General features: G+C 36.6%; 1 protein-coding gene across 2 annotated transcripts; it reads left to right on the top strand.

The window, feature by feature from the left end:
• Positions 1-22: 22 nt before the first annotated feature.
• On the top strand, positions 23-27623 carry LOC114248117 (uncharacterized). 2 transcript variants are annotated; one of them, XM_028181240.2, is made up of 6 exons: positions 23-172; positions 1061-1214; positions 6466-7326; positions 7620-7758; positions 20928-21151; positions 27047-27623. In XM_028181240.2, exons 2-6 carry the CDS (start codon positions 1080-1082, stop codon positions 27305-27307), a joined length of 1620 nt encoding a protein of 539 aa, XP_028037041.2. In that variant the 5' UTR covers positions 23-172; positions 1061-1079; the 3' UTR covers positions 27308-27623. The 2 variants fall into 2 exon arrangements, with proteins under 2 accessions (XP_028037041.2, XP_028037043.2); XM_028181242.2 differs by lacking the exon at positions 1061-1214 and having other exon boundaries at positions 77-172.

Genomic DNA, 27623 nt, shown 5'->3' with positions numbered 1-27623 from the left:
TCTTAACAATGAAATCAAAATCATGATATCATATGCCCCATTAGCACGACTCAATAAGCTTCAATTAGAGCGTTTAGTGGTGTTACAGGACTTGCGCGGCGCGTTCGTGGTTCGTTAGTGCGGTTCGAATATTTTTTGTGTTTTGTGAGGATTTTTAAATATATTTGTAGTAGTAAGTATATGTTTTAATACTATTTAGCTGTAGATACAGGTGTTTTTTTTTCATTTTTACTTTAAAGAATTAGTGATGAGCATAATCAGCAAAGTAAAGACGATTTTTTATTTTTTTTTAATATTTTATATTGGTTAGATGGGTGGACGAGCTTGCAGCCTACCTGGTGTTAAGCGGTTACTGGAGTCCATAGATATCTACAACGTAAATGTCCACCCACCTTGAGTTACAACGTTACAGTTACAACGGCTGCCCCGCCCTTCAAGCCAAAACGCATTACTGCTTCACGGCAGAAATAGGCGGGGTGGTGGTACCTATCCGTGCGGACTCACAAGAGGTTCTACCACCAGTCACAAGAGGTCCTACCACCATCTAAGTCAGAAAAACAGCTTTGCTCATCATTGTGAAGAATTAGATCGATAGATGAGTTCAAGCTTTACCATATGACTTAATGGTAGGAGATTCCGTGATTCATATTGAGGCTCTTACAAAGGCTGTCGCGACCTTCGAGCTGAAATCAGAATGAATGTTTTGTGATAGTAATGGACAGGATTTAAGATAACCTTAGCATTGGAGGCTGCTTCGCGGTTCGCTTTCAGCAATTATTAAAATTAAAGATTCAATTTCATTGAAAACTCTTTAGTGTCTTTCAACCTATATGGCGTTAAAATTACGACCTCTTAAAGTGGGTGTCGGTATTCACGTGGTGCAATAACCGAAATCAGTTTTTTTTATTGCCTTTGTAGGCAGACGAGCATACGGCCCATCTGATGGTGAGCAGTTACCGTCGCCCATGGACTTCAGCAATTCCAGGGGCAGAGCCAAGCCGCTGCCTACCGCTGGACAGTGAGCTCCTTTAGTTAGTACAGTAATATTTTTTTCTTATAGCCCAATAGGTTGAGTCATAATGAGTATACAAGACAGAAATAAAAAACTGGATAGCTTGGATATAGAGGGTGTTGTGAAGTTATTGCAAACATGGGACTTGGTTGAGTTTGTGGACTTCGCTAAAGAAAAACAACTGGATGGACGGAAAATCGCAGTAAGTTAAAACGCGGGAGTGCTGTGAGGAATTGAGAGAGAGAGAGATAGAGAAAGAGAGAGTATTTTTTATTGTACATTAAAAAAAAAACACAATGCAAAACATTAACTACAAAAAAGTACAATTGGCGGTCTTATCGCTAAAGCAATTTCTTCCAGACTATCATTAAGTTGACAATAATCATTTGGCAACGAATTACGCGCGGTGTCCAATCCAATGAAATAAATATATATATACACATACACATACATATAAATACACAAATACCATACATAATTATATATACATTCATATACATATACATACAAATACACAATGTAATAAAATAATAATTGTTTGAGAGGATACCGTCATTTCATTTTTGATACCACACTGCTGGCCGCCGCATTAATTCACAGTGCGTTTCCAGAGATCTTTTTGTTACGTACCGTCCGGCTTTGGATTGACTTCCCTCCACGGTGTTTCCTGACTGGCATGGCATGTCATTCTTCAATCCATGTCGTCCATGTAAGCAGCAGCTTGGCTTGGCCCTTGCCATTAATGACGTCTATAAAAATTATAATCTTAAATGTTATTTAGTTTTCAAAGAAGTCTTAACATTGAAATCACAAATCAACACTTGAATTATACATTTAAAATTGTTCCCCAAATGAATATTTCTGATGCAATGACGATCTATTGAATTTCCAAAAATATATTAACTATTTTCTATGTCAAATATTCTAACAGCTAATTTATCTTATTTATTATATATTTCTATAATTATACTAGCCGTACTCGCCTGCTTCGTTGGGCATTTAAAATTAACATTATTATTTATTGTCATTATTATTAGGCAGTCCAACACTCATATAAATATTAGCCTATCCATTAAGTACATGTATTTTCTACATGGATACCAAGTTTCAAGTCAATCGGATGCATGGTTCAGTAGTTATAACGGAACTTCCATAAAAGCCACTGTAGATTTATTTATATATTAGTATAGATTATTTTTTATGTCTTTGTAGGCATACTAGCATATTTGTTTTTTTTATTTATTTATTGCTTAGATGGATGGACGAGCTCACAGCCCACCTGGTGTTAAGTGGTTACTGGAGCCCATAGACATCTACAACCTAAATGCGCCACCCACCTCGAAATTACATATTGCATATTGGTTACTATCGCCCCTGGACGCCAGCAATGCCAGGGACCGAGCCAACCCGCTGCCCTCTGTTCAGTACTCGTCACAAGACATAAAACAAATAAAAAAATATTTTCAGTCGAATTCAGACGCGTTTATAGATATTTTTCAGAAGTTCATCTTTGTTTTTTCTTCGATGGGTGAACGAGCTCACAGCCCACCTGGTGTTAAGTGGTTACTGGAGCCCATAGATATTTACAACATAAATGCGCAAATTCTGTTCATTCTCATTTAACATTTATAACCGCTAAACTAAAAGGCTCCATCAGATCATTACCTAATTAAACACACGAAAAACGAGATCGGGCTACAAAATCGTTATCAAAATACGGTCCGATTTCAAAGGCAAACTCGTGTTAACTCTTAATTAAAAGTTTCGCAACGAGCGGGTCCATTTCCACTATACTGAATTCTAATCTTCCCATCACGGTATTTCCAAGCAGTCACTATTTATCTTACATAAATCAATGAGGTGCTTCCGTTGATTTAAAGAGCCAGAAGGGTCAAATGTTTTTCGAAATTAAAATGTAAAACCCTTTTACGAGCTTGCGCACCGATGTGGATTCATGTTGGGTTTTTTATTCTTTTTTATTACTTACTAGCTGACCCGGCAGACTTCGTAGTGCCTCAATCGATAAATAAAAGACCTAAGCTTTTCATCGCATGGACACATCAAAGGAAAAACAAAATCGTTACTTTTATTTAATTCCGTGCATTTTCATATTTATCTACCTTTTGAACCTTCTCTGGACTTCCACAAGTAATTCAAGACCAGAATTAGCCAAATCGGTCCAGCCGTTCTCGGCTTTTAACGAAACTAACGAACAGCAATTCATTTTTATATATAGAGACTAGCTGACCCGGCAGACTTCGTAGTGCTTCAATCGATAAATAAAATACCTTAACTTTTGTATAAAATAAACTTAAAACAAACAAAAGGAATCCGTCCGACGGGGGACACATCAAAGGGAGACACTTCAAAGGGAAAACAAAATTGTTATTTTTATTTAATTCCGAACATTTTCATTAATTTATCTACCTTTTAAACCTTCTCTGGACTTCCACAAATAATTCAAGACCAAAATTAGCCAAATCGGTCCAGCCGTTCTCAAGTTTTAGCGAGACTAACGAACAGCAATTCATTTTTATATATAGAGATGTGTTTCAGTTTTAACACTACAACGGTTGCCCTACCCTTGAAACCGAAGCGTATTACTGCTTCACGGTAGAAATAGGCAGGTCGAGACTGACATCTGGTCGAAGTCTCAATGATTGTGTACTGCGGTCAACTCATCTACCAACCTAGAATCCCTGATTACTTCGTGTCAGAAATAGGTACTATGATGGTAAAGCCATGACAAAACCAGCTATATTTAAGTCAATGACATGACGCCATCATCATATCCAACAACTCACGACCACAGCATCTGCTAGACTCCCATCGTTTTCGCTGTAAGCGCCATCAAAACCTTCATCGGACAGCGAATGTTGAATACGGCGCTAGTCATTAAAATTTATGAAGCTTTTAAATCAGGTCTCACGTTCTTGACGCGTAAGTGATATGCACACATTCTCGACTCTATTTGAAACGGGAGGAGGATTCTCATCAGGAATTACAAATAAATTTAGGTAAGCACAAAGTTTTTTCACCAAAACCGTTAATCCAAACAGATTTCGCTGTCGATAATTTCTGTTTTTATTTTATTGGATAATTGAGTGGACGAGCTTGCTTATTTTTTTTTCATTTTTTTTCATTCATTTTTTCATTTGTTTTTTTTTTTCATTTTTACTTTAAAGAATTAGTGATGAGCATAATTAGCAAAGCAAAGACTGTTTTTTTTATGGCTTATATGGGTGAACGAGCTCACGGCCCACCTGGTGTTAAGTGGTTGCCGGAGCCCATAGACATCTACAACGTAAATGCCGCCACCCACCTTGAGATATGAGTTCTAAGGTCTCAGTATAGTTACAACGGCTAGACTGCTTCACGGTAGAGTTAGGCAGGGTGGTGGTACCTACCCGTGCGGACTCACAAGAGGTCCTACTACCAGTAAAAAGTGTTTATTGCTTTTGTAGGGTGACAAGCTCAGGGTTCACTTGATAGTGATGGTGAGTGGTTACCTTCACTCAGAGATGTCAGAAAATTAAATTAGCAGTATCCGATGCTTTCGTTGTGAACTGAACATATGTAATTTATGGTAATTTTAACAAAATTCCCTGATCTTTGATCTACATATTTTCTTTAGTTTTCATGAGTTTCTAAAATTTTTCCAACTACCGTCTAAATTTCTTTATCGCTTAATAGAGTATTCAAATGTCGATTAATAACAAATTAGATGTCTGTGACCACGAAAAAGCACCAAGTTATTATTAGTATCGGTATTACGGATATATACGGATTTGCGGTACAAATAAAAAAGAAAACAAGTTCTCGACAAACGCGACGAAGAGTTCGACTTGTAACTTAACCCACAGAGTTTCATTCTAGATCTTCTCTGTTAGTAGGTCACGATTCCGATCTGGTGGTAGATTCAGCTAAGCTATGATGCTAGGGCAGATGTTAGCCATTTCAAGATGAGCCGTGTGAGCTCCATTAGATTAGGCAGGTGGGACCCTGATATATAAATGATTATTATTATTATTTTTATTGCCTTTGTAGGCAGACTAGCATACGGCTCATCTGGTGGTAAGTGGTCACCGTCGCTCACGGATGTCAGCAATGCCAGGGGCAGAACCAAGCCGCTGCCTACCATAGATTAGCACTAATTCAACGAATTAAATATACCAAAATAAACACGAGAGTTGCAGATATATTTTTAATGATTAGATTCTTTGAAATTTTCAATAATTCCATCTACAGCCTACAGAGCAACGTAATCTTAAAAAAATGTAATAATAAAAACTTATATTTCTTTAAAACAAATTTTATAAAAATATTCCTTAACTATTCAACTAATAACTACAGAGCAGGCGGGCCTAACTTTTCGGAACAAAATTTTCTCTCCGTCGACATACACATTGTTGTAACAACTATTAATTCTAGAAAGTTTCATATTAAAAGTTGATGTTTTCAACTTTTACATTATTTTTTCTTTATTTAGTTTTTTAAGCGTGTTTTTGTTCTTCAGCGATTTTTAAATACTAGTGGTCCCGCAGTAGTCGGAATTCGACTATAATTAATTGAAAGTATAAGTTTGAACATTGTTATGGTTATATTGTCAGACTATTTATTATACTTCTATAATCACAGATTTCGCCAAGACTACACTATAGACAAATAATATTAAAGATATACAATAATAACCCATTTTCAATTTGACCACAGATTTTAAGCATTAACTAAAGTTTGACAATAAACAAAGAGTATATAATATACATATGTGTGTGTGTCAAATACATGGCAGTGTGTGTAATGTTTTATTTATTGATTTGATGTATCTTTTATGCATTATTTAAAAAAAAAATTAGCATTGTGCACTCCTTCTCTATATTCTCTATAAGTGTGGAAAATTTCATACTCCTCCGTCCGCGCAATTTTCGTAAAAAGGGGTACAAAGTTTTTGCTTCACGTATTAATATATAGATTATTGTGTACATAATGTCAAAGATAGACCTTACTGATAATGAGTGATAACTGTGGCTTTTGAATACGTACTCTCTCAACAATGTGTGTTCTCTACAGTAAATTCTCTTGATACGTTAGAGAAATAAGGAAACTTCAAAGCACTGACGGAATATCGCGCCGATGTTTGTGGCTATAGCCTGATTGTGCGGCTCAATGTTTCCCACATATACCATTATAGAGTTAATTCCAGTTGTTTATAGAGCGCTGGAGAAACGACCTCTGCGTGTGGCTCTATATAATATGTAATAAGATAACTAGAATTGTATATTTCATAAAGTGAGATGACCTCAAATATTAATGGGGTTTGAAAATGTTAAGTCGCCGGTTTAGGCATTGAATATTTCGATTGAATAATCGTTAACACGTCTTTTTAAGCATTATAAATAGGCTAATGGATGAACATACCGATTATATATGTGTTTGATAATTTCCTTTCGCAGGATGTTACAGAAGGAATAGTAAAGCTATGGAGACCGCAATCTAATGCTAAGAAATTCATTGCATTCCTCGAGGACCTAAAACGCGACCCAGATAAATATTTGAATATAAATGAATCGATCGATGATAAGTCTGAAGCTGAGATGGCTTTGATAGAAAGCCAGTATCAAACAGTTAAAAAAAAGGGTACAGAAGAACTCGGTAACGTCAATAATAGCATCGAAGATTTATTGAAAAAATGGGTACCGGTTAAAAGCTTTCTGTACAGGAACCAACCAAAGCAAATTAATAAGGCTGCACCGTCCTATCTTCCCATGAAGCCTGTATCTCCAAAGCGCTCCAAAAAATTCTTTAGGCTAAACTCATATGAATATCCATTGTTTGACTTACGTTCGCGGCTTAAGCAAGAAACTACGGACAAATACTATCCAATGAAAAGGACTAGTATATTTTACATAAACAAATTATACAAAAGACCCGAATGGGGAACCAAGTACAAATCTATATCGACAACTGAAGAATTTACGGATAAATATGCAGAGGATCATCTTTACGAAGACTTGAATTACAATGAAATACCTGAGAATACTAAAAACTTTGTAAGAGACGACAGAATAAGCAGCTGCAACTTAAATCAGACTTCTAAGCCGTGTATGGTTAAAATTCAAGAACTTATCCAATCGTTTAGGATGCCATTTTTTGGTGGCAAAAAGACTGATCCGGTCAATGATGTTGGTTGCGTGGTGGAAAATGGTGTGGATGATAAAGAAACAAACATATATGAGAGCAATGATCCGATGGCAAATATGTATGATTCGGTGCATGTGAACAATGAAAACGTTATTGCAAATCAAAGCGTGAAGGTATGAATTATTTTAACGTGGTAGGACCTTTTGTGAGTCCGCACGGGTAAGTACCACCACTTCAAGGCCTAATTCTGCAGTGAAGCAGTAATGAGTTTCGGTTTGAAGAGTGAGGCAGCCGTTGTAACTATAGTGAGATCTTAGAACTCATATCTCAAGTTAGATGGCGGCCTTAACACCAGGTGGGCCGTGAGCTCGTCCACCGGCTTAAGCAACCAAAAATCGGTTTACCATTTAAGCGTATGTTGTTTTTGTTTTTAAGCCACACTCAATACTTAATGTAAATGTTCCAGACAAAATTACCGGTGGAAGACTATTTAGATCCAGTTCAAATTAACAAGGATTATCTGGACGTTCAGTACAAACAGAAGGACGACTCTATACTCGGTTATATTATGAGTATATTCGAGAACAGATTCGGAATGAAACGAGGTATGTGTAATATAATACTAGCTGATCCAGCGAACTTTGTACCGCCTTAGAGGCAATAATTGATTTTATCAAGGTAAATTTTTTATTTGGATAATTAATGTAAATTAAAAAAAAAAGGTTGCGTGTACTTATGTACGCGCGTAAGAAGTTATACTTTATTTTTATTAATTTTATTTCTTTTTTTTAATTTAAATTTTAATTTATTTAAAAGAAAAAACGATTAAACAACATCCTCAAACACGCATATTGGACATCCCTTTTTTTGACATCGTATAAATTCGGTAATTCTCGGTACGGTTCGGAAAGTTCACCTGCGGCTATATTCAGACTCGCCAAGTTACGTCGGTCATATATATTGTAATGAGCGATTTAGTGGGCAACTTCATTTCTGTTAATTTTGTGTCATGGTGCGCGCACATCGTAAAATTTCACTCCCATCAATTTTTCATAACGCGCCTAAAGAAGTATAACTTCAAAAGCAACTATTTGAATGATTCTTCTTTACTGGCCATTTATTTTAGTTTTTATTATTATTATTATATTTTCTTGTTCTTCTTCAGTCCTTTTACTCGCAATGTTTCGAATCCTAGTTGCATTACGGCTTCGTCGGGAAAGATTTGATCGTTTTCTCGCGGCATGGCTTTTCATTTCATCACTATAAGCGAATAGAAACTCGAAACAAACACATCAACCGGTCAACTTCAAAATTCTAATTTAATTAACCATAGGCTACGTTACGTTTAGCAAATCACACAACTTCACTCTTCGCGTTTCCGCCAAAAAGTCCCTGATAGGATGGAAGGAAGGCAGGAATACAGTACGATGTTACAGGTTAATTTTTTTGGAGGCAACGGCTCCGGTTTCTCTAAGCCACCGATGTTGTCAATAATTTGAGAAGCGATAGCATATTCAAGTAATTATTAAAACATAGCTACGTTGAATAAATAATCTATAGTGTAATAATCTTTTTATTTAAAAATATTTTGAAATGAATTGTAGAACAATTTGAAATTGAATTTTATAAGTGGTTTAAAAAAAAAAGCCTTTAATAATATATTTTTTTATCAGCGTCCATTTTCTTCCGTCCTTTCTTTTTCATTCCTGAATAACTCGACGAATCTCCAACTGAGGAGGTTTTCGATGTATTATCGCCGCTTACGACATTCAATGGCGCCGGTGATAGCGCGTAACACATACCTAGTTTTTGAAAATGATTTTTTTTTAACAAATCATCGCTTCGTTGAATAACATCCGAGGCGCTTACAAGAGGTAAGTACATATAATTTTGGCTGCGGTAATGACGAATAATCCTATTCAATCTAATTTCCGACACGAATGAAGATCTGCCGACGTTCACACCGTTAGTGTTCGTTGTTGTAACTTTTCAATGACTCTGAGGACTATTTACAACCAAAACAATACATTCAAAATTCAAGGCAACAATTTCTCTATTAGATTTTTTAATTGGGATTAAAACTTTAGTACTAGAACTATACGGTACTTGATTGAAACAAAATCTGAAAGCAAACAGTGCATAGGCACAGTAATTGCCCGTCGTGGCTTATCTAAAAAGTGATAATGGCGTCCTCTAAAGTAATCTAATTTATAATATATAAGCGCCCGCCCTCGCTTCGCTTCGGAAACATTAAATTTTATTATTGATAGCTGAGTCCCGCGATGTTACCCGCGGTTATTGTTATATTGCGGGAGAAGCCACGGGGCGGAGCTAATCTAAAAAAAGTAGCCTAAGTTACTCCTTATATCAGCAGCTACCTATCAATGAAAGTCCCGTCAAAATCGGTCCAGCCGCTCCAGAGATTAGCCGGAACAAAAAGGCAGACAGAGAGACAGACAGACAGACAAAAATTGTAAAAAATGTTATTTTGGTGTATGTACCGTATATATATATATATTTTCATATGCATGTAGTAAAAAGAGGCTATTTCAATATTAAAAACAGACACTCCAATTTTATTTTTATGTATAGATTACTTGTAGCGTTTCACTTACTTGCTGAATTTGTGGAATTTCAATTCTTTGGATCATTAAATAATTTCAATAGAAATCCCGTGAATTAGTTCTCCTCAGGACTATGCACCTTTAATACAGTATTAAAGTTCACATTTACTAAACTTCAAAATCATTATTTGATTTAAGTATTTAGATGTCATTGAATATTTTTATTGAAAGTCAAAACAAAATATCGCTTCCCAGAAGCCACAATCCGGAGAAAAGCCGGCGGATCAAACTCAGCGGGCAAGTCATTTATTTTTATATTTAGGTACTAATTAATTGTTTGTTAACGTAACAGTAATTTAAACTCAACGAAGTAGACTAAAATGGCCTGAAGCAAGGGCCGCATTCCCGCGTAATTCCAATAGCAGTACCATCCAGTAAAAAAAAAAATGTGTGGTGTTGTGGGACACCGGATAGCTCTATTCGAGGTATAAAGAAAATAACTATTCGGGTATACATTTTGTATCATGATTTTTTTATTGATAAAAATAAAATAAAAACTACTTTACAAAGTTATCAACTTTATTTTATTCACAATGATTTATAAAAAATATAATTTTAATAAAAATATGTAATTTTTTGTACGTTATTACAAATTTAAGTCGTACACTGGTGCATTACTAATAAGAATCTTACGTTACGGACGTTTTTTCCCGGTTAGGGTGCCCCTCCACATCGTCCCATAAGGAACTTCGTTCGAACATTATCGTTCCAAAATATTTTATTTTCTTAGTTGAGTCCTCTTGTCCGAATGGTCGTGGTTGCGCTGATGGTACGCAGAAGCATTCATCAGGTTCGGAATGTTTTCAAGGATTCGTCCACCTGGTGACCCACTTCTAGCTTCAATTAGTTTTTAATTTAACATACGCTTATTGCTCATTCGTATCGCTCTTTCTTAGGCAGTTCCCTTAAATCTATGAGTGAAGGCTATTTGATTGTTTTGTGGGATCAAATTTACATAGCTCTCTCAAGGAGTTCCTAGGGTTAATGTATCGTCATTTGTGTCGCATTTGATTACGGTTTACAAAGTTGATGGTGACACTACGGCAGCGGTCGGAGAACCAGGGTAAATTACCCCAAATGGGGTAAAATGAAGTTTTGGGGGGTAAAAATGAAACTTTTGTGAGTAAAAAGTATATATTGAAGTGAAACTTCTTTAGAATCGTTGTGATTTCAAACTCGATGAAACGAAATGGAACGTAACGAAAAAATAAGTATGCCGCGATTGGTTTGCCGAAGCGGCTCCGAGCGACGCCGACAAATCACGAAGCGCTCCACACGGTCTCGCGTCCCCGACTAGTTCAGTATATTTTCTGTGGGGGAGATTTTTTTTCCTCAACTGTATATTACATACCTATATTACTATTATTACTGTGGCGGGTAGCCATTATACAACGCAAGATAACTAACAGATGCCTGAATCTCGCGTTTTCAAGATAAAGCGCATATATACAAGTTCCGAACAACAACATTCGGACCGTCGGTCTACCGAGCAATATCATCCGCTCGATGGAAGATCTTCCCTTTGTCGTATATCTCCCCAAACTGGTGACCTCCGACGTGATGTGAACACGCAACCTGCTGATTCATCATCAGCGCATCAAGAACTTCGGCTACCACAATCCCCGCATTCTCGCAGATAAAAGCAAGTCATCGATAGTCGTCCCACAGCAAGCCAGCATCGCAGCCTCAACAGGACCATCGCAGCCGACTCACCGCGCTTCCTGGTCCTACGGTACGCATCTACACTGCCTCATCACGCATCATTCAAGCTCAGTCTCGACTCACCGCAGACTTCGAGCAGCACTGGCGACAATCACGCAGTATTTCAAGCTCAGTTTCGACTCACCGCAAACTTCGAGCACCACTGCCACTTGCAAGCTAATCTCAGCACGGACAACGCTAACTAAATGACACGACCTCCGGTCTCGGAGGGGAGTGATGTGGCGGGTAGCCATCATACAACGCAAGATAACTAACAGATGCCTGAATCTTGCGTTTTCAAGATAAAGCGCATATATACAAGTTCCGAACAACAACATTCGGACCGTCGGTCTACCGAGCAATATCATCCGCTCGGTGGAAGATCTTCCCTTTGTCGTATATCTCCCCAAATTACCGTTATGTATTACTAGGGTATTACATTGATAAATTGTATAAATCATGTTTAAATTAAATTTTTAGTTATTGTTTTCTTTTCAAAATTATCATGGGGTCTATAATAATATGAAAGATGCTAAAAAGAAGCGATTTCGTGTAATTTTGTTCTTCGGCATGGGGTAATATCAGCTTACACAAAAATATTTTGGGGTACTAATTAAAAAACTTCCCCGACCGCTGCACTACGGTGTAAATGTCGATCGTGAATCCCGAACGCTTTCGTCCTGCTGTAATGAAATTAGCAAATCCAATAAGTCTTCAACGAACGCGCCCCGGGACGCGCCCTACTTGGTTGGCATTTTAAACTTTTGACATCTTAAAGACCTTGTACATTTTTTTGTTCTTCTCAGAGACAAAACAATTTAGAATTTATTATTTGAATTAATAAAATTTCCGACGACCGTTAAAATTAAATAAAATTAAATTGCTAAAGTAATTTCGTCTGTTAAAATTTCTAGATTTTAAAATATCGTTTGGGCACTGGTCTCGTAATATCTTATTGCGCGTGCATTTAGTCTCCATTTCGTGTAAACACACCTTGACTGTCTTTAATTTAATGAACATAAAAGTTAAGCGCGAGATGGAATGATAAAGGTGTTTTTAAATCATTTAAACTAGACGATTTTTTTTGATAAGTGGCTTAACAACGCCATCTGCTTTTTTAATTTTTTTTATTGTCCTTGTAGGCAGACGAGCATACGGCCCACCTGATGGTGAGTGGTTACCGTCGCCCATGGACTTCAGCAATGCCAGGGGCAGAGCCAAGCCGCTGCCTACCGCTTAATACTCCCCACAAGCCTCCTTTGAAGAAGGACATGTCATAGCGCTCGGGAAACACCGCGGAGGGGAGCTCATTCCATAGCCGGATTGTACGTGGCAAAAAAGATCTCTGGAAACGCACTGTGGATGACCGCAGTGGCTCCAGGTAGTATGGATGAACTCTACTCCGGTGGCGTGCGTTGCGATGGTAAAAACGAGATGCCGGTATCATCTCGAACAATTCCTCAGAGCACTGCTGAAATAGCTTTAGTTTTTTTTTCCCCTACATATGCTGATAGCCTTGAGAGGCTATTTCAGCTTTGCTCTAACGTTTGTAGGTGAGCTCACGAGGCTCAACCGGAGAGTTGCTAACATTGACCCTAGCAAGAGCAGTGCTTCGCAGAATCTACCACCGGAAACGCGACCCACTGAGAAGATCCGGCGAGAAACTTAGTGGGCTAAGCTTTAGTGTTAATGTGTCTTTAAAGCAGTTAGATGAAATTATGAAAAATAGTATTATTATTCGCCAACAGATGTCGGGAAGATATCAATAAAGTTGATTAGGTATTGAAAACACGAATAAAACAACATTGTCTGAAAATAAATCGTAGTTAGATCGATTTATCGCCCCCGAAATCCCTTGTGTACTAAATTTTATTAAAATCGTTGGAGCCGTTTCCGAGATTCACATTATATAATTATATATACAAGAATTGCTCGTTTAAGGGTATAAGATAAGATAAGATAGAAATTTTATCTCAGGTAGATTGTATTAAAAGGGATCGGCTTTGACTCTGCGGTGTGTAATGGCTCTAATATCTAGGTAACGCGAAGCTGGTCATGGGTTCGTCTTTATTTCTAGGCTAATAAAGAAATAAGAATGAATCAATAGCAGCTGGACGGTCACGAAAGCTCCAGTAACAAGTAGTTGTTACTTCCACTTTCTCATAAAGCTTTTTTGTTTTGTTCTCTCAAACATGTGTCACATGGTTAAAGCATGTGCTTTAGTGATGTGGTGAATAATAGCGATAAGTTGTTTTAGTGTTTCAAATAATTTATTTTGTAATTCCAATATTAAATACACGGACACAAATAATATAAGAAAATATGTAGGTAATATTTACGATGTGTAGTATCTCGGTGTTGCCAGTGTGCTACGACATTACTGTCTCCAAACGAGATCTGAAAAGAGTTCTTAGCAACAACTTACTTATCCCTAAGCAACGGCGAAGGAAACGATAATAAAGAAAATAAAATACATATCGACGCTTGAAAGGCAAACATGACTAAGCGACAATGCGTGAATTTTACAGTAGACTAATTTAAAGTTGAAATACCTGAAAAAAATCTATTTTAACGAATCTAGCTGTAGAATTGAAATTATTTTAATAGACCTAGAAATATATTTTTTTTGCGCATCGAATATCGTTATTGCCTATCATTTATGTACAAAGCAGTTATTGTCGCTTAGTCACGTTTGCCTTTCAAGTGTCGATATATTATTATACAAAAGTTTATGCTGCTTTAGGATATCTGTATTTGGCTTTGCTTATGACAGTCCAGTTACAGTATGACTGACTCGGTGGTTCGGTAGTTAGTGGCCCTGATTGTTGCGCCGAGGGTCGTGAGTTCGATTCCCACATCGAGCAAGTATTGTTTAATGAACATTTTCATTTGCTCTTTGTCTGGGTGTTTATTATCTATATATGTATACATTTAAACACACACACACACTCACACACACAGAGAGAACCCTAAATTGGGGCGGGTGACCGTGCCTAATTGGTTCCCAGTTATCTATTATTTATTTTTAAATAATTTTGTAAATAATTTGTTAACTGCTCCCACGAGAGCGGTATAATTTGAATTATAAACTCATCATATCCACCGGTCTTCCAATTATTCTCAATAACTAACACGACCGGAGCGATGAATAAATGAAACTATAAACGGATTTTAAAGAATTCAATTAATATGTATTACTAGCTGACCCGCCAGAATTCGTAGTGCCTCAATCGATAAATAAAATACCTAAACTTTTGTATAAAATAAACTTAAAACAAACAAAAGGAATCCGTCCAACGGGGGACACATCAAAGGAAAAACAAAATTGTTATTTTTATTTAGTTCCGAGCATTTTCATATTTATCTACCTTTTAAACCTTCTCTGGACTTCCACAAATAATTCAAGACCGAAATTAGCCAAATCGGTCCAGCCGTTCTCGAGTTTCAGCGAGACTAACGAATAGCAATTCATTTTTATATATATAGATTATCGATATCGATACATAACAGTCGTTACAGCACTAATAGAGATTGCGTTTTTACATTTTTTACTGGGTACATATTCAGGACAACGGTTCAGTTCGATTTGTATGTTTACACGATGTTTAGCATAAAATGTTGAGCGTGTTACAGAAAATTCACGAATAAAATATCTTGTGAACACAAAACTCAGTGTCTGTGCAATGTGGATTGATAGTCATGAGTGTAAAATTGAATTATTAGGTGAAACAGAGTGGAAAGAAGTCAGATTGTTTGACAATAGAATAAAAAAATTGCCACATTATTTCATTTATCAATCAGTTTAGTTTTTTTTTTTAATATTAGTAAAGATATCATTTAAAGTATAATAGATTGATTAAATTCAAGTTGAATTTTTAAATGTTATAGCATTTATATATTAATACGTGAAGCAGAAACTTTGTACCCCTTTTTAAGAAAATTGCGCGGACAGAGGAATATGACCTTTCTCGCACTTATAGAGGATATAGAGAAGGAGTGTGGATTGTTAATATTTTTTTTAAATTCTGCGTTAATAATACATTAAATCAATAAACAAAACATTACAAACACTACCATGTATTTCACACACCACATATATAATATACTCGTACTCTTTGTTTATTGTCAAACTTTTCTTATTGCTTATAGTCTGTGGTCAAATTGAGAATAAATTCAATATGGACTTTTTGGCGGGAACGCGAGGAGTGAAGTTGCGTGATTTGTTTTATTTTGTCTATTTAGTGTTTCTTCGGGTTTAAATGTGTAATAATGGTGGTTTATTAACTGTTTAATATCTGTGAAAGTGCACAAATGTGGGAAAATGAAACAAAGCCACTGGACGTAACTTCTCGGGATCCTCCAAAAAGTCCATTGAAAAAATCTTAGTAAATAACCACCATTTTACTGAGACTATATATCATCCCATATCATCTCATTTTATTTCATTGTTGTTGTTGTTTGGTTGTTGAATGGATTGGGAGTTGAATGGATTGGAAATTGGTTAATGTCTCAAATTAATAATCTTCATTTCATTTCACTCCATAATATCATTTTTCATAAAAATATGAATATACATTAAAATAAGACATGACTTAAAGGTCTCAGTTACGAGGTCATAAAATCCCTTAAAAAAAAAAGATTCAATATTGTTTGTCTTTATTAATATTTGTCTAAAGTGTAGCCTTGGCGAAATCTGTGATTAAAGAAGTATAATAGTCTTTGACAATAGAACTATAATAGTGTACAAACTTATAATTTCAATTAATTATAGTCGAATTTCTACTACCGGGGGCCCACTAGTTTATTGTATAACGCTAAGAACGTAACAAAATATTTATTATCATTCATCTACGTTCTATAAGCTTTGGTATCTGGATTTTAATGTCCTTTTCACTGCAGGCAAACGTTAATTCGGAACAATTGTTTTGCGACAGTGACTCAGCTAAAATGATTCATACAGGGTTTTAATTAGGTCAATTAAAGCATCGTTTCAAAGTCGCGTACTTGTCTAAAGGATTTCTCATATGAATGATTTCGGCGAACTTATGTTTTTTTAATTGCTTTTATAAGTGGACGAGCTCACAGCCCCTGGTGTTAAGTGATTACTAGAGCCCATAGACATTTACAACGTAATTGCCGCCACTCACCTTGAGATATGAGCTCTAAGGTCTCAGTATAGTTACAACGGTTGCCCCAACCTTCAAACCGAAACGCATTACTGCTTCACTGCAGAAATAGGCGGGGTGATGATACCTACCCGTGCGGACTCACAAGAGGTCCTACCACCAGATGAGTACACAATTTACTTTCTTTTAACGTTTTAAAACATAAATTTGTATAGAAAGTAATTATTAGACGAATATTTAAGGAGTGGTTACTCTGTGAGCGTACTTTAATTCGTATTGGTAGGTACTATACACCGCCCCTTCCCTCCTATTTCTGCCGCGTCATGCGTTCCGACCTGAATGCTAGGACGGTCTTTGAATTTCTATAACTCGACCTGTATTGTAGTTTCTATAGGTTCCGGTAACAACATGTACAAAATTTCAAATTATGCAATATATTATAAAAAAATATAGATGCTTTTATTGTTAGCGTAAGGATAGATTAGCTTACGTATCACTGTTCACTACGGGTCTAAGTCCTTCTTCACTACATAGTATATAACAAAGTCGGTTTCTCTGTCCCTATATCCATATGTATGCTTAATTCTTTAAAACTACGCAACGGATTTTGATGCGGTTTTTTTTAATAGATAGAGTGATTGAAAAGGAAGATTTATATGTATAATAACATCCATTGAATAGTGGAGAAATCAATAATAAATTACAGTTTCCGAAGCGAAGCGAGGGCGGGTCGCTAGTGTCTTATAATTAATTCGAAACAGAACTAATGATTACTTTAAACAAATAACAAACAGACAAATAAAATCAGTGTAAAAGAAACTAGATTTAATATTATTACCGCACCGAATTTAATGTTGAAACTTGGCAACCTCGTCTAAAATATTAATGTTTTTCAAATTTAATAAGTTACGGTACAAAGTCTCTTTGATCAAATTCGTTTTTTTTTTAACCTGTTTCCTATTTAAGTAACGACTATTTTTGGAATCGGATACTTTCGTTTTCTATACTAATATTATAAAGAGGAAAAATTTGTTTGTTTGTTTGTATTGAATAGGCTCCGAAACTACTGAACCGATTTGAAAAATTCTTACACTGTTTGGAAGCTACACTATCACCGAGTGACATAGGTTACATTCTTTTTTTTTTTTTAAAAAAGGTATCTTTACTAAAACTCCAATAATGTTACGAAAATTAGAAAAATAATAATGTAAAAATAATAAAAAAAATAGATAAAAGCAAATATTATTTAATAGTTCATTAAAATAATAATAATTACTCAAACTACCTTTATAATTTTCTATTTTTAGAAACCTGACGCAAATGTATTATAATTTTTTATTTTGAATTTTTTGTTAAAGACTTCAGCGAAGCCGAGCGGGCCACTAGTTTAATATATTTATATACATTTTCTTTTTAATGAATCTTTTTTGTTTTCTCCGTTCGTTAATGAAACAGTTCTTTATTTAAGAAGGCAATTAGTTTTATAATACAAAAAGAATAAAAAGGTTTTATTTAAAGGCCAATATATTTTTGTTGTGTGGCAAACGGTAAATGTCTTCAATCTCATTCATTATTATTATTTTATTATTTTTTTTTATTTTTTTACTGCCCGAGCAGGCAGACGAGCATACGGCCCACCAGGTGGTAAGTGGTTACCGTCGCCCATGGACGTCAGCAATGCCAGGGCAGAGCCAAGCCGCTTAAAATTAGTTCGAAACATTAATGTGGCATTTAATTTGTCACTTAATGTGAAATACTAGCAAATTTGTCGCGCCTTACTAGCCGATTTGGGATTTGACTTCGATGAGATTGCTATCAAACTTCGCAGAATCATCCGCCACATCACTCTGAAGGTTTTCTGAAAATTTCATAGGGATCGGTTCAACTGTTTCTGAGTCTATAAGGAAGAAACGTACAAACATCAATTTTTATCTATATATTAATACGTGAAGCAAAAACTTCCTACCTCTTATTACGAAAATTGCGCGGACGGAGAAGTATGAAATTTCCCATACTGATAGAGAATATAAAGAATTGCAGAACGTAATTTTTTTTTTAAATTATGCTTTACAATACATTAAATCAATATAGAAAACATTACACACACTACCATGTATTTGACACACACACATATACTCTTTGTTTATTGTCAAACTTTTGTTATTGCTTAAAGTCTGTAATCAAATTGAGAATAGGTTAATATTCTTTATTTTAACATTACGAGTATTTGTCTTTAGTGTAGTCTTGGCGAAATCTTGACTATAGAAATATAATAGTCTTTGACAATAGAACCATAATAATGTCCAAACTTATAATTTTAATTAATTATAGTCGAATTTCGTCGTCGTGGCCTAAGAAGGGATAAGACGTCCGGTGCATTCGTGTTGAGCGATGCGCCGCGCGGTGTTCGAATCTCAGGCGGGTACCAATTTTTCTAATGAAATACGTACTCGACAAATGTTCGCGATTGATTTCCGCGGTGAAGGAATAACATCGTGTAATAAAAATCAAAACCCACAAAAATTATAATTTGCGTAATTACTGGTGGTAGGACACTCTTGTGAGTCCGCGCAGGTGGGTACCACCACCCTGCCTATTTCTGCCGTGAAGCAGTGATGCGTTTCGGTTTGAAGGGTGGGGCAGCCGTTGTAACTTACTTGAGACCTTAGAACTTATATCTCAAGGTGGGTGGCGCATTTACGTTGTGAATGTCTATGGGCTCCAGTACCAGTACAACCACTTAACACCAGGTGGGCTGTGAGCTCGTCCACCCAACTAAGCAATAAATAAAAAAAAACGACTATCGGGCGACCACTAGTATGTAGTTATTGTGCCAACTACAATGCGAAAAAGGTCATGTTAATATTCACATGGTAATTCCAAATTCATACCTTTTGTTTTCAAACACATAGGACCCTGTCTGTTTAAATTCCGGATTACTTTCTGCATTTTTGTATTACAATGGAGATGAGATATTACAGATTAGGCGTACTCCCGCATTTGTTTAAAATTACTTAAATTATAGATGCTTGCCTTAAATTAAAAAAAATACATGTATGCGATCGTTGTCTGCGGGAACATTACTATATTTTAATAGACACATTACTATTACTTAAAACATTCGGGAACAAGCCACGCACTATCATCCGTCCCCTAATTAGGATTCCTTGTGGCGATTCCTGGGAGATAAGATTCTTTCATTCCTGATATACACAATTATATACGTTTAAATGTATACACATATAGCTACATTGTATATTTAGGTACGATTTTCATTAGAAAGATAAATAGATTAAGATGTCTTTGAGTGAAAAAAGTGTTTACCGAAAATCGGTTCACGTAATTTTTCTTCTCATTTGAACTACAAAATGTGTTGGTATCTGAAAGTTACTGTACCGCTAGCGTATAATCTTGGAGTGAGGCTGGGTGAGGCCATAACCGATTTCTTCTATAGGACTGTACGTTGTGCTACTGTTACCAATTTAACAGGTAGGTAAGACAAGTTAATCAAGAATCATATAGAGATATAACAAGATACCGAAGCCCATAGGTAACTACAACGTAAATGCCGCCACCCACCTTGAGATATAAGTTCTAAGGTTTCAGTATAGTTACAGCGGCTGCCCCACCCTTCAAACCGAAACGCATTACTGCTTCACGGCAGAAATAGGCCGGGTGGTGGTACTTACCCGCACGGACTCACAAGAGGTCCTACCACCAAAAACCTGTAACCACCTTTTATCTTTGTAATTAAGTAAAGGTCCGTTTTATTTGGTACCAGCATCAACGGTTCGATGTTTTGAATTGGACTTCAATTAAGTTTGTTCCATTCAAATAGGCGAAGCTTTTTTTTTTGTGGTTATTTTTTCCAAATTTTAAACTTGAAATAGCTTTACTGTAAAGTTGCAAAAATGTTCAGGGGCGATATGAGTCGGGGTAAACTAAAGCTTGTATTGCATTTTAAGGCGTTGCCTCCTCGAAATGATTAAGAGTCCAGAAGAAGAACGCAGTGTTAGTTAGTGTCTACTGTCTAGTGTAGGCAGTCATGCGTTCCAGTTTGAAGGGTGGGGACGGCTGTCCAATATCGAGATATCGACCTCATGTGTCATGGTGGGTTATGGATCCATGCTTCATCGTAATCTATCTCTGCGGTAAAAGAAAAAAAAAGAACACACGTCAAATTGAATTACTCTAGAATATTCATTGCTTTTAACCACATGTGACGTCATGCATTGTGAATAGCGTTTCGCTTGACGCAAACAATTGAAATTTAGTACATAATTGAATTAGCCTGATTGCTTATATACCGTAATATTATTGCAGATACAAACGACGCTCGATCGGAAGGTTCAGATAATGGAAGCGAAGGTGACGTCGCTCAGCATGCGCAAAAACCGGAAGACCGTAAGAGTCGGAACATGGCCGATCGACCTCTTCCGGTACCGATCGAGAACGAACCTTTTTATATGAACATCGACCGAACCGAAGCCGAAAGCCTATTGAAGGGACAGCCCGATGGGATGTTTGTCCTGAGGCCGTCCAGCCAGGTAGAATATTTCATGATACTTACTTAAAAAGTTGAGACATTTGAACTCATATCTCAAGGTGGGTGGCGGTATTTGCATTGTAGATGTCGATGGGCTCCGGTAACCACTTGAAACCAGGTGGGCCTTGGGCTCGTCTACCCATCTAAGTAATAAAAAAAAATATCTCATCTTTCTCGTGAACATAATCTTAGACGACACTCCAAAAAGCACTTAAATACTTATACCTTAAAAAATCGCTAGACGATGACCGAGCTTTGTTCGGTTTTTTTTTGATAACGCCATCTTGTTGTGTCTTTAAAGCGGTTAGTTGCCCTCAATTAAGAAAAATAGTATTATTATTCGCCAATAGATGTCGGGAAGAGTTGATTATTGAAAACACGAATAAAACAACATTTTGTGAAAATAAATCGTAGCTAGATCGATTTATCGCTCCCGAAATCCCCTGTATACTAAATTTTATGAAAATCGTTGGAGCCGTTTCCGAGATTCAGATTATATACATATATATTAATATACAAGAATTGCTCGTTTAATGGTATAAGATATACAAAACGAGTTGTTCTTGTATTCGCTATGTAATTGTATCCATTAACATGGAGGTCAGTGTAGATATAGAAGAAATGTGAGTGAGTGGTTTTAGGTATAAACACTCATATGTTGCTGAAAGGGTTCTTTTATTTTGATTAATAGCATAGACCTGGTGTTAAGCTATTAACCTAGTCCATAGACGTTACCAATGATATTGTCATTCACCTTGAGACATGAAGTTACTCACCCGTCTAAGCAATAAGATAGTTGAAGACATGAGTGGATAAAGGGGATATGATACAATTTTTTAATTTTGAGAAAACGGGCAACAAAATTTTGTTACTTGTACTTTTTCTTCGTACACTCCTTCATCACGTGCAATTTCTAAAAAAAAAAGCCTTAAAACCCGGAGTTTTAAGGTCTAATATGGTTTATAGGCACATAACACCTTCATTCAATGTAAGAACTTAAAAATTTTAAAAATGGCATTTAACCCCTTCATATTTTTTTTATTGCTTAGAAGGGTGGGCGAGCTCACAGCCCACCTTGTATTAAGTGGTTACTGGAGCCCATAGACATCTACAAGATAAATGCGCCACCCACCTCGAGATATAAGTTCTAAGGTCTCAAGTATAGTTACAACGGCTGCCCCACCCTTCAAACCGAAACGCATTACTGCTTCACGGCTGAAATAGACAGGGTGGTGGTACCTACCCGTGCGGACTCACAAGAGGTCCTACCACCAGTAAAATCCACTCATGTCTTCTATTGTGTGTTATTATGGTGGCCTCATTAATTATTTTCTTGCAACAAAATCACCCCTTTCCCTGTCGGAAAACGTTGCAAATTACACACGACTCTAATCACGTATATACATATATTAATAATATAATAGTAAATAGGATCAGAGATCCCAATCTGTTCATAGGTAATTACCCTTTTGGGCCTCGGGTCCGTCTGCAACCGGCTTTAGTGAAACTGCTTAGTGATTTTGTTTTACCTGTGTAACGGTATGGGTGCGAGTAATTGATTTTCGCATGGTTGGGATGGAAGTAAGTTTAGTACATTTGTATTTGATATTTCAATTAAATAATTCTAATTAATAAAACAGGATGTTAGGTATGTATGTAAAAAATGGTTTCATACAAAATTCGTTCATGCATCGTTTTCGGTCATTATTTAATTATTGTAAAATTAAAAACACAGAAAATAAAAATAAAAAAAAAATCATACAAGTCTTTATTTGGTACAAATACAATACAATTTGACAAATTCATAAAATTTAATTCTGTGAATTTATAAAATCCTTCATTAAAAATAAAATATAGAATAGTAAATTTGTTACTGCCGTCTACAGGAGCAATAAGAAACTAATCGAAGCGAAGCCATCTAGTGGCCGACGCCCGTAAACATTTTTGTTGTGCTTGAGTTACTTATCTATAACTAATTTATGTGTATTATCTATGCACGAGCAATCAAAACGGAGCGGAGCTCTCTATTGTTATAGCTGTACACTTAAAATGTAATAAATTGAACTCATTGGAAAAATGAGTCTTAATTGCCGTCACTGTGGAAGACAATGACGTCATCATTTTAAAACGCCATGGAAGCAGCCGTATCCATCAAATATAATGACAAGAAATACGCAAGATTAAAGTGGATAGTTTTAATTGTGTGTACGACTCAAGAAAGCCGAAGGAAATACAATATTTACTCTGATTCAAGTGAAAGACGGTGTTAGTCGTCGTCAGTAGAAAGGCCTGATCTAGCGGCAAGCGGATTTCGTGAATACAATAATCTGAATATATTCTTCATACACGAGGTTTCAAAATAACGAATGCCGCACACTTCAGAGGAAAAACATTTACATATAGGGCAAAGAAAGGAATAAGATTATTTTTCGTTACGGCCACCTTACTAATCTACTCAAAGTTGTCCTCAAATTTCTAAGCAAATTTGTTGATTTTGCGTGTTCTGATTTTTATTACACGATGTTATTATTTCATGGTGGAAATAATTCGTGAGCATACCGAATTTCTAAGCAGAGCATTCATATTTGCCCGCGGGATTTGAGCACCAATGCAACAATGAAACAGGGATTAATCACGAAGGGAGGGATGTGGACTGGAGACTATCGCAGGTTTTTTTTTAATTGCTTAGATGGGTGTACGAGCTCACAGCCCACCTGGTGTTAAGTGGTTACTGGAGCCCATAGACATCTACAACGTAAATGCGCTACCCACCTTGAGATATAAGTTCTAAGATCTCAGTATAGTTACAACGGCTGCCCTACCCTTCAAACCGAAACGCATTACTGTATCACGGCAGAAACGGGCAGGGCGGTGGTACCCACCCGCGCAGACTCAGAAGAGGTCCTACCACCAGTAATCGGTAGCTTTACACAAATTTATTTGCCGATTGAAGCAATAAAACAAAAAAAACTTTTATTTCCACTAATGCGATTAACATTGATGCTGTAATAATGAAATACAATGAAAATGTTATGTACCAACGAAAGATTTTCGCAGTCACGAATGCGTAATATTTTTTTTATTAAATGCCGAGATTACATTTCGCGTTCGTCACACGCTTCCTTGCCGGGGCGGGCTGAGGAATTCAGGTCTGCCCTTAGGAAAAATATTAAGACTTCTTATTAATGTTCATATTTTTTTTATTATAATTTTATTATTGTATAAGCCGTGAGATGTAACCTTCTTCGTGGATTTACAGCGATTTTGTGGCCAACGCGATTTTGCGACATGTTTCACGTATCGCTGGTCATAATAGTCCTACGAACATGCAGCGTACCAAATGATTAGAGTTTCAATTAAATTGGATTATCATATAGACACAATAACACTTACTCCTCCTCCATGCGTCGTGTTCCTCAGTGCTGAGGGTCGTGACCTTTACGAAATACATACGCATACGTAAGGGTTTTCTTGGGAAAATTGCTAGTGGTGGCTTCCCGCGTCCTTCCACAGCAGAATTACAGAGGCGTTGTAGTTCCTCTGGGCTACTGAAACCCTAGTACGAAATGAACAAAAATCATTCGTTTGGATTGATAAAAGAAACAGTTTCTACTTCTTCTTCTTAGTCGGATACTCTTGTCAGAGTTTCGCTGATGATGTTAATGTAGAAGCAACCATTAGGTCAGGGATTATCGAGGATTGTCTCTGGCGATTCGCTTCCAGATCTGGCGTTTCGAAGCGCTTCAAATACACTGGACCATGGTGGATTCAGTTGCTTTCTTTATTAGCTCAGTCCAGTGGATTGGTGATCGGACGCATGATCTCTTGCCTTCCACCTGGCCTTAAATAGTTTCACTGTTAAATTAATCGAACCGTTATTGTCTTACAGTGCGAAAAGAAAATTAACGACATGCTAGTAGGACCTCTTGTGAGTCCGCACGGGTCGGTACCACCACCCTGCCTATTTCTGCCGTTAAGCAGTAATGCATTTCGGTTTGAAGGGTGGGGCAGCCGTTGTAACTGTACTGAAACCTTAGAACCCATATTTCAAAGTGTAACCATTGAACACCAGGTTTTTTTTTATTTTTTTTTATTGCCCTTGTAGGCTGACGAGCATACGGCCCACCTGATGGTGAGTGGTTACCGTCGCCCATGGACTTCAGCAATGCCAGGGGCAGAGCCAAGCCGCTGCCTACCGAAACCGAACCTGGGTTGTGAGCTCGTCCACCCATCTATGCAATAAAAAAAATCTATATAAGCACGAAATCTCTTCACGTGTATACGAAACTAGCGAATAAATTGTAAATTCAGCAGACTAGTTGGGGAATTAAATTATTTTCATAACAAATATTCTCTGGACGTTTTTGCTGGCACTGTTGACAGTTTTAGACGAGAAGTCTACAGCCTTGCTCAATGAGTTTTTTCAATTAAGTAATAGCGTATTCGGTAGTAAATGTGTAATTATGTAAAGTCTTCCTGTAATGTTATATATAGTTTTTTTTTTATATAATAAACCGCTTTTTTTTCGATGCATGCAGTCGGCACCTGTAATTGTGTTAGCATTTAATGTGAAATCAATGTATATGATACCTGTAATGTTCTGTGCTGATGTATAACATGTTGGTACCCGATAAATAACATAAAAATAAAATAAAAAAATAAATAAAATAAAATTGTGGCGTATAACTCAAGACATGTAAGTTAGCGGAAGCCTCTCTCATATTAATAGTTATACGGTTCATTACCGTAATCTCTAACAGAGCTAACGAGATTGTCTCTTCACTTCGTATTATATCAGCGGGAATATTCACGTGTATTATGTTAATTGGCTGTTAGGGAAACTGATTTGGGAATGCGCTTGATGATTTGAAATCAACGGTAGGCTGTTTGGTTTTGTTTTTCAATGCTTTGGGACTTCCTTAATGTGTGCTGGTCAACTATTCGCTAAAATAATGAGAGGATTAAGTTAAAGCAAGGAAAGTTTAATTCTTTTTTATTTATCGATAATTACGCTAATTATAAGTTTGCGGGTTTGATTTTTATTACACGATGTTATTCCTTCACCGTCGAAGTCAATCTTAAACATTTTTTAAGTACATGAAATGAATGTTCCAATGAAATGGAACATTTGATATTTGTCTGCGGGATTCGAACACCGGCACAGTTGCATCGCTTGCCATAAATGCACCGGGCGTCTTATCTTTTAGGATGCGACCATTTTATATATCTAGGTAAGATAGTTAGTTATCATAATATGTATTTCTAGCAGGAATATTTAGGTAAAACTGTAACTAAATATTCCTGCGCGCAATACATATATGTTAACTAAAGTAATTAAACAATTTTATAATATTTTATGTTTACAACAAAACATTTTTTCTACATTTTGCCAAAGCAGAATAGTTATTGCGTGCGGGATGCCTGAGGACTATCCGGGTCATTACGGATCCTCCCGATCCATTAACGATGCTTTTAGGTACCTTAAGCACCGGTCACCATCCTCGTCGAACCCGTCGCTTGCGACGAAGGACTCAACGAGTGAATTAACCCATAGACACAACCCACTGAGTACCTCGCGGGATCTTCTCAGTGGGTCGCGTTTCCGATCCGGTGGTAGATTCTGCGAAGCACTGTTCTTGCTAGAGCCAGTGTTAACAACACTTCCGGTTTGAGCCCCGTGAGCTCACCTCTCGCCCGATTACGCTGACATAGCCTCTCAAGACTATCATCTTAGGGAGGAAAAAAAGAGGACTAGTATAGTACAATTTATACATGTGCACCTTGTGTTCTTTTGGTCCGAGTGACGAAAACCAATTTTTACTGGGCCGTATTTTAAAATTATTGTAAAACTGTATTTTATTTAATTATTATTAAGAAGTTACGTTTTCCTTTACAGCCAAACCACGCGTATACATTAAGTGTGTCTTGCACTGGAGCAGTGCACAATGTCGGTGTTCGGCGTCGTCAAGATGGCCGCCTCGCGCTCGGCTTTGCTCGGCGCGGCGAGCGAAGTTTCACGAGCGTCGCGTCGCTATTACGTCATCACCGTAGGCGGAGGCTGCTTCTGGTTGCCGAGGGCGGAGTGATCGGCGCTACAACTTTAATAGACACGCCGCAGTATTATCAAACGCCCAGAAGTATTCCGATTCCAATTTAATTCCAGTTCAATGTGACTTCAGGAACTGACGCAAATTTTGCATTTTCAAATTATTATTGACTGTGCTCAGATTAAATATGTTATACTATGTCTTATGTTTACATATTATGTAATCTTCATAATTTTATATTAATTTAAATGAATCAGAAAAGGACTGTACTAGTTATATATCTCTGTATAATTACAGTTATAATAGTGAAAGTCAAGTTTTAAATAAAAATGAACTTTCTCAATTTGAAATCTAGAACAGCTAAGATATCTCGTAAAATATGTATGGTAATAACTGTGAAATGATATTAAAGTGTTAAATTATAAA

The sequence above is a fragment of the Bombyx mandarina genome, chromosome 26 (genome assembly GCF_030267445.1).
Source record: "Bombyx mandarina strain Sakado chromosome 26, ASM3026744v2".
Classification (NCBI taxonomy): Eukaryota; Metazoa; Arthropoda; class Insecta; order Lepidoptera; family Bombycidae; genus Bombyx; species Bombyx mandarina.
The sequence above is the reverse complement of the archived record's forward strand: the minus strand, read 5'-3'. Positions and strand labels throughout refer to the sequence as shown.

What these genes read in the sequence shown, in the direction of transcription:
- LOC114248117 (XM_028181240.2), top strand. Translation starts at nt 1,080, where the DNA reads ATGAGTATACAAGACAGAAATAAAAAACTGGATAGCTTGGATATAGAG. An exon ending in TTGCAAATCAAAGCGTGAAG is followed by an intron (nt 7,327 to 7,619) that starts GTATGAATTATT and finishes TAAATGTTCCAG; the next exon opens with ACAAAATTACCGGTGGAAGA. An exon ending in CAGATTCGGAATGAAACGAG is followed by an intron (nt 7,759 to 20,927) that starts GTATGTGTAATA and finishes ATATTATTGCAG; the next exon opens with ATACAAACGACGCTCGATCG.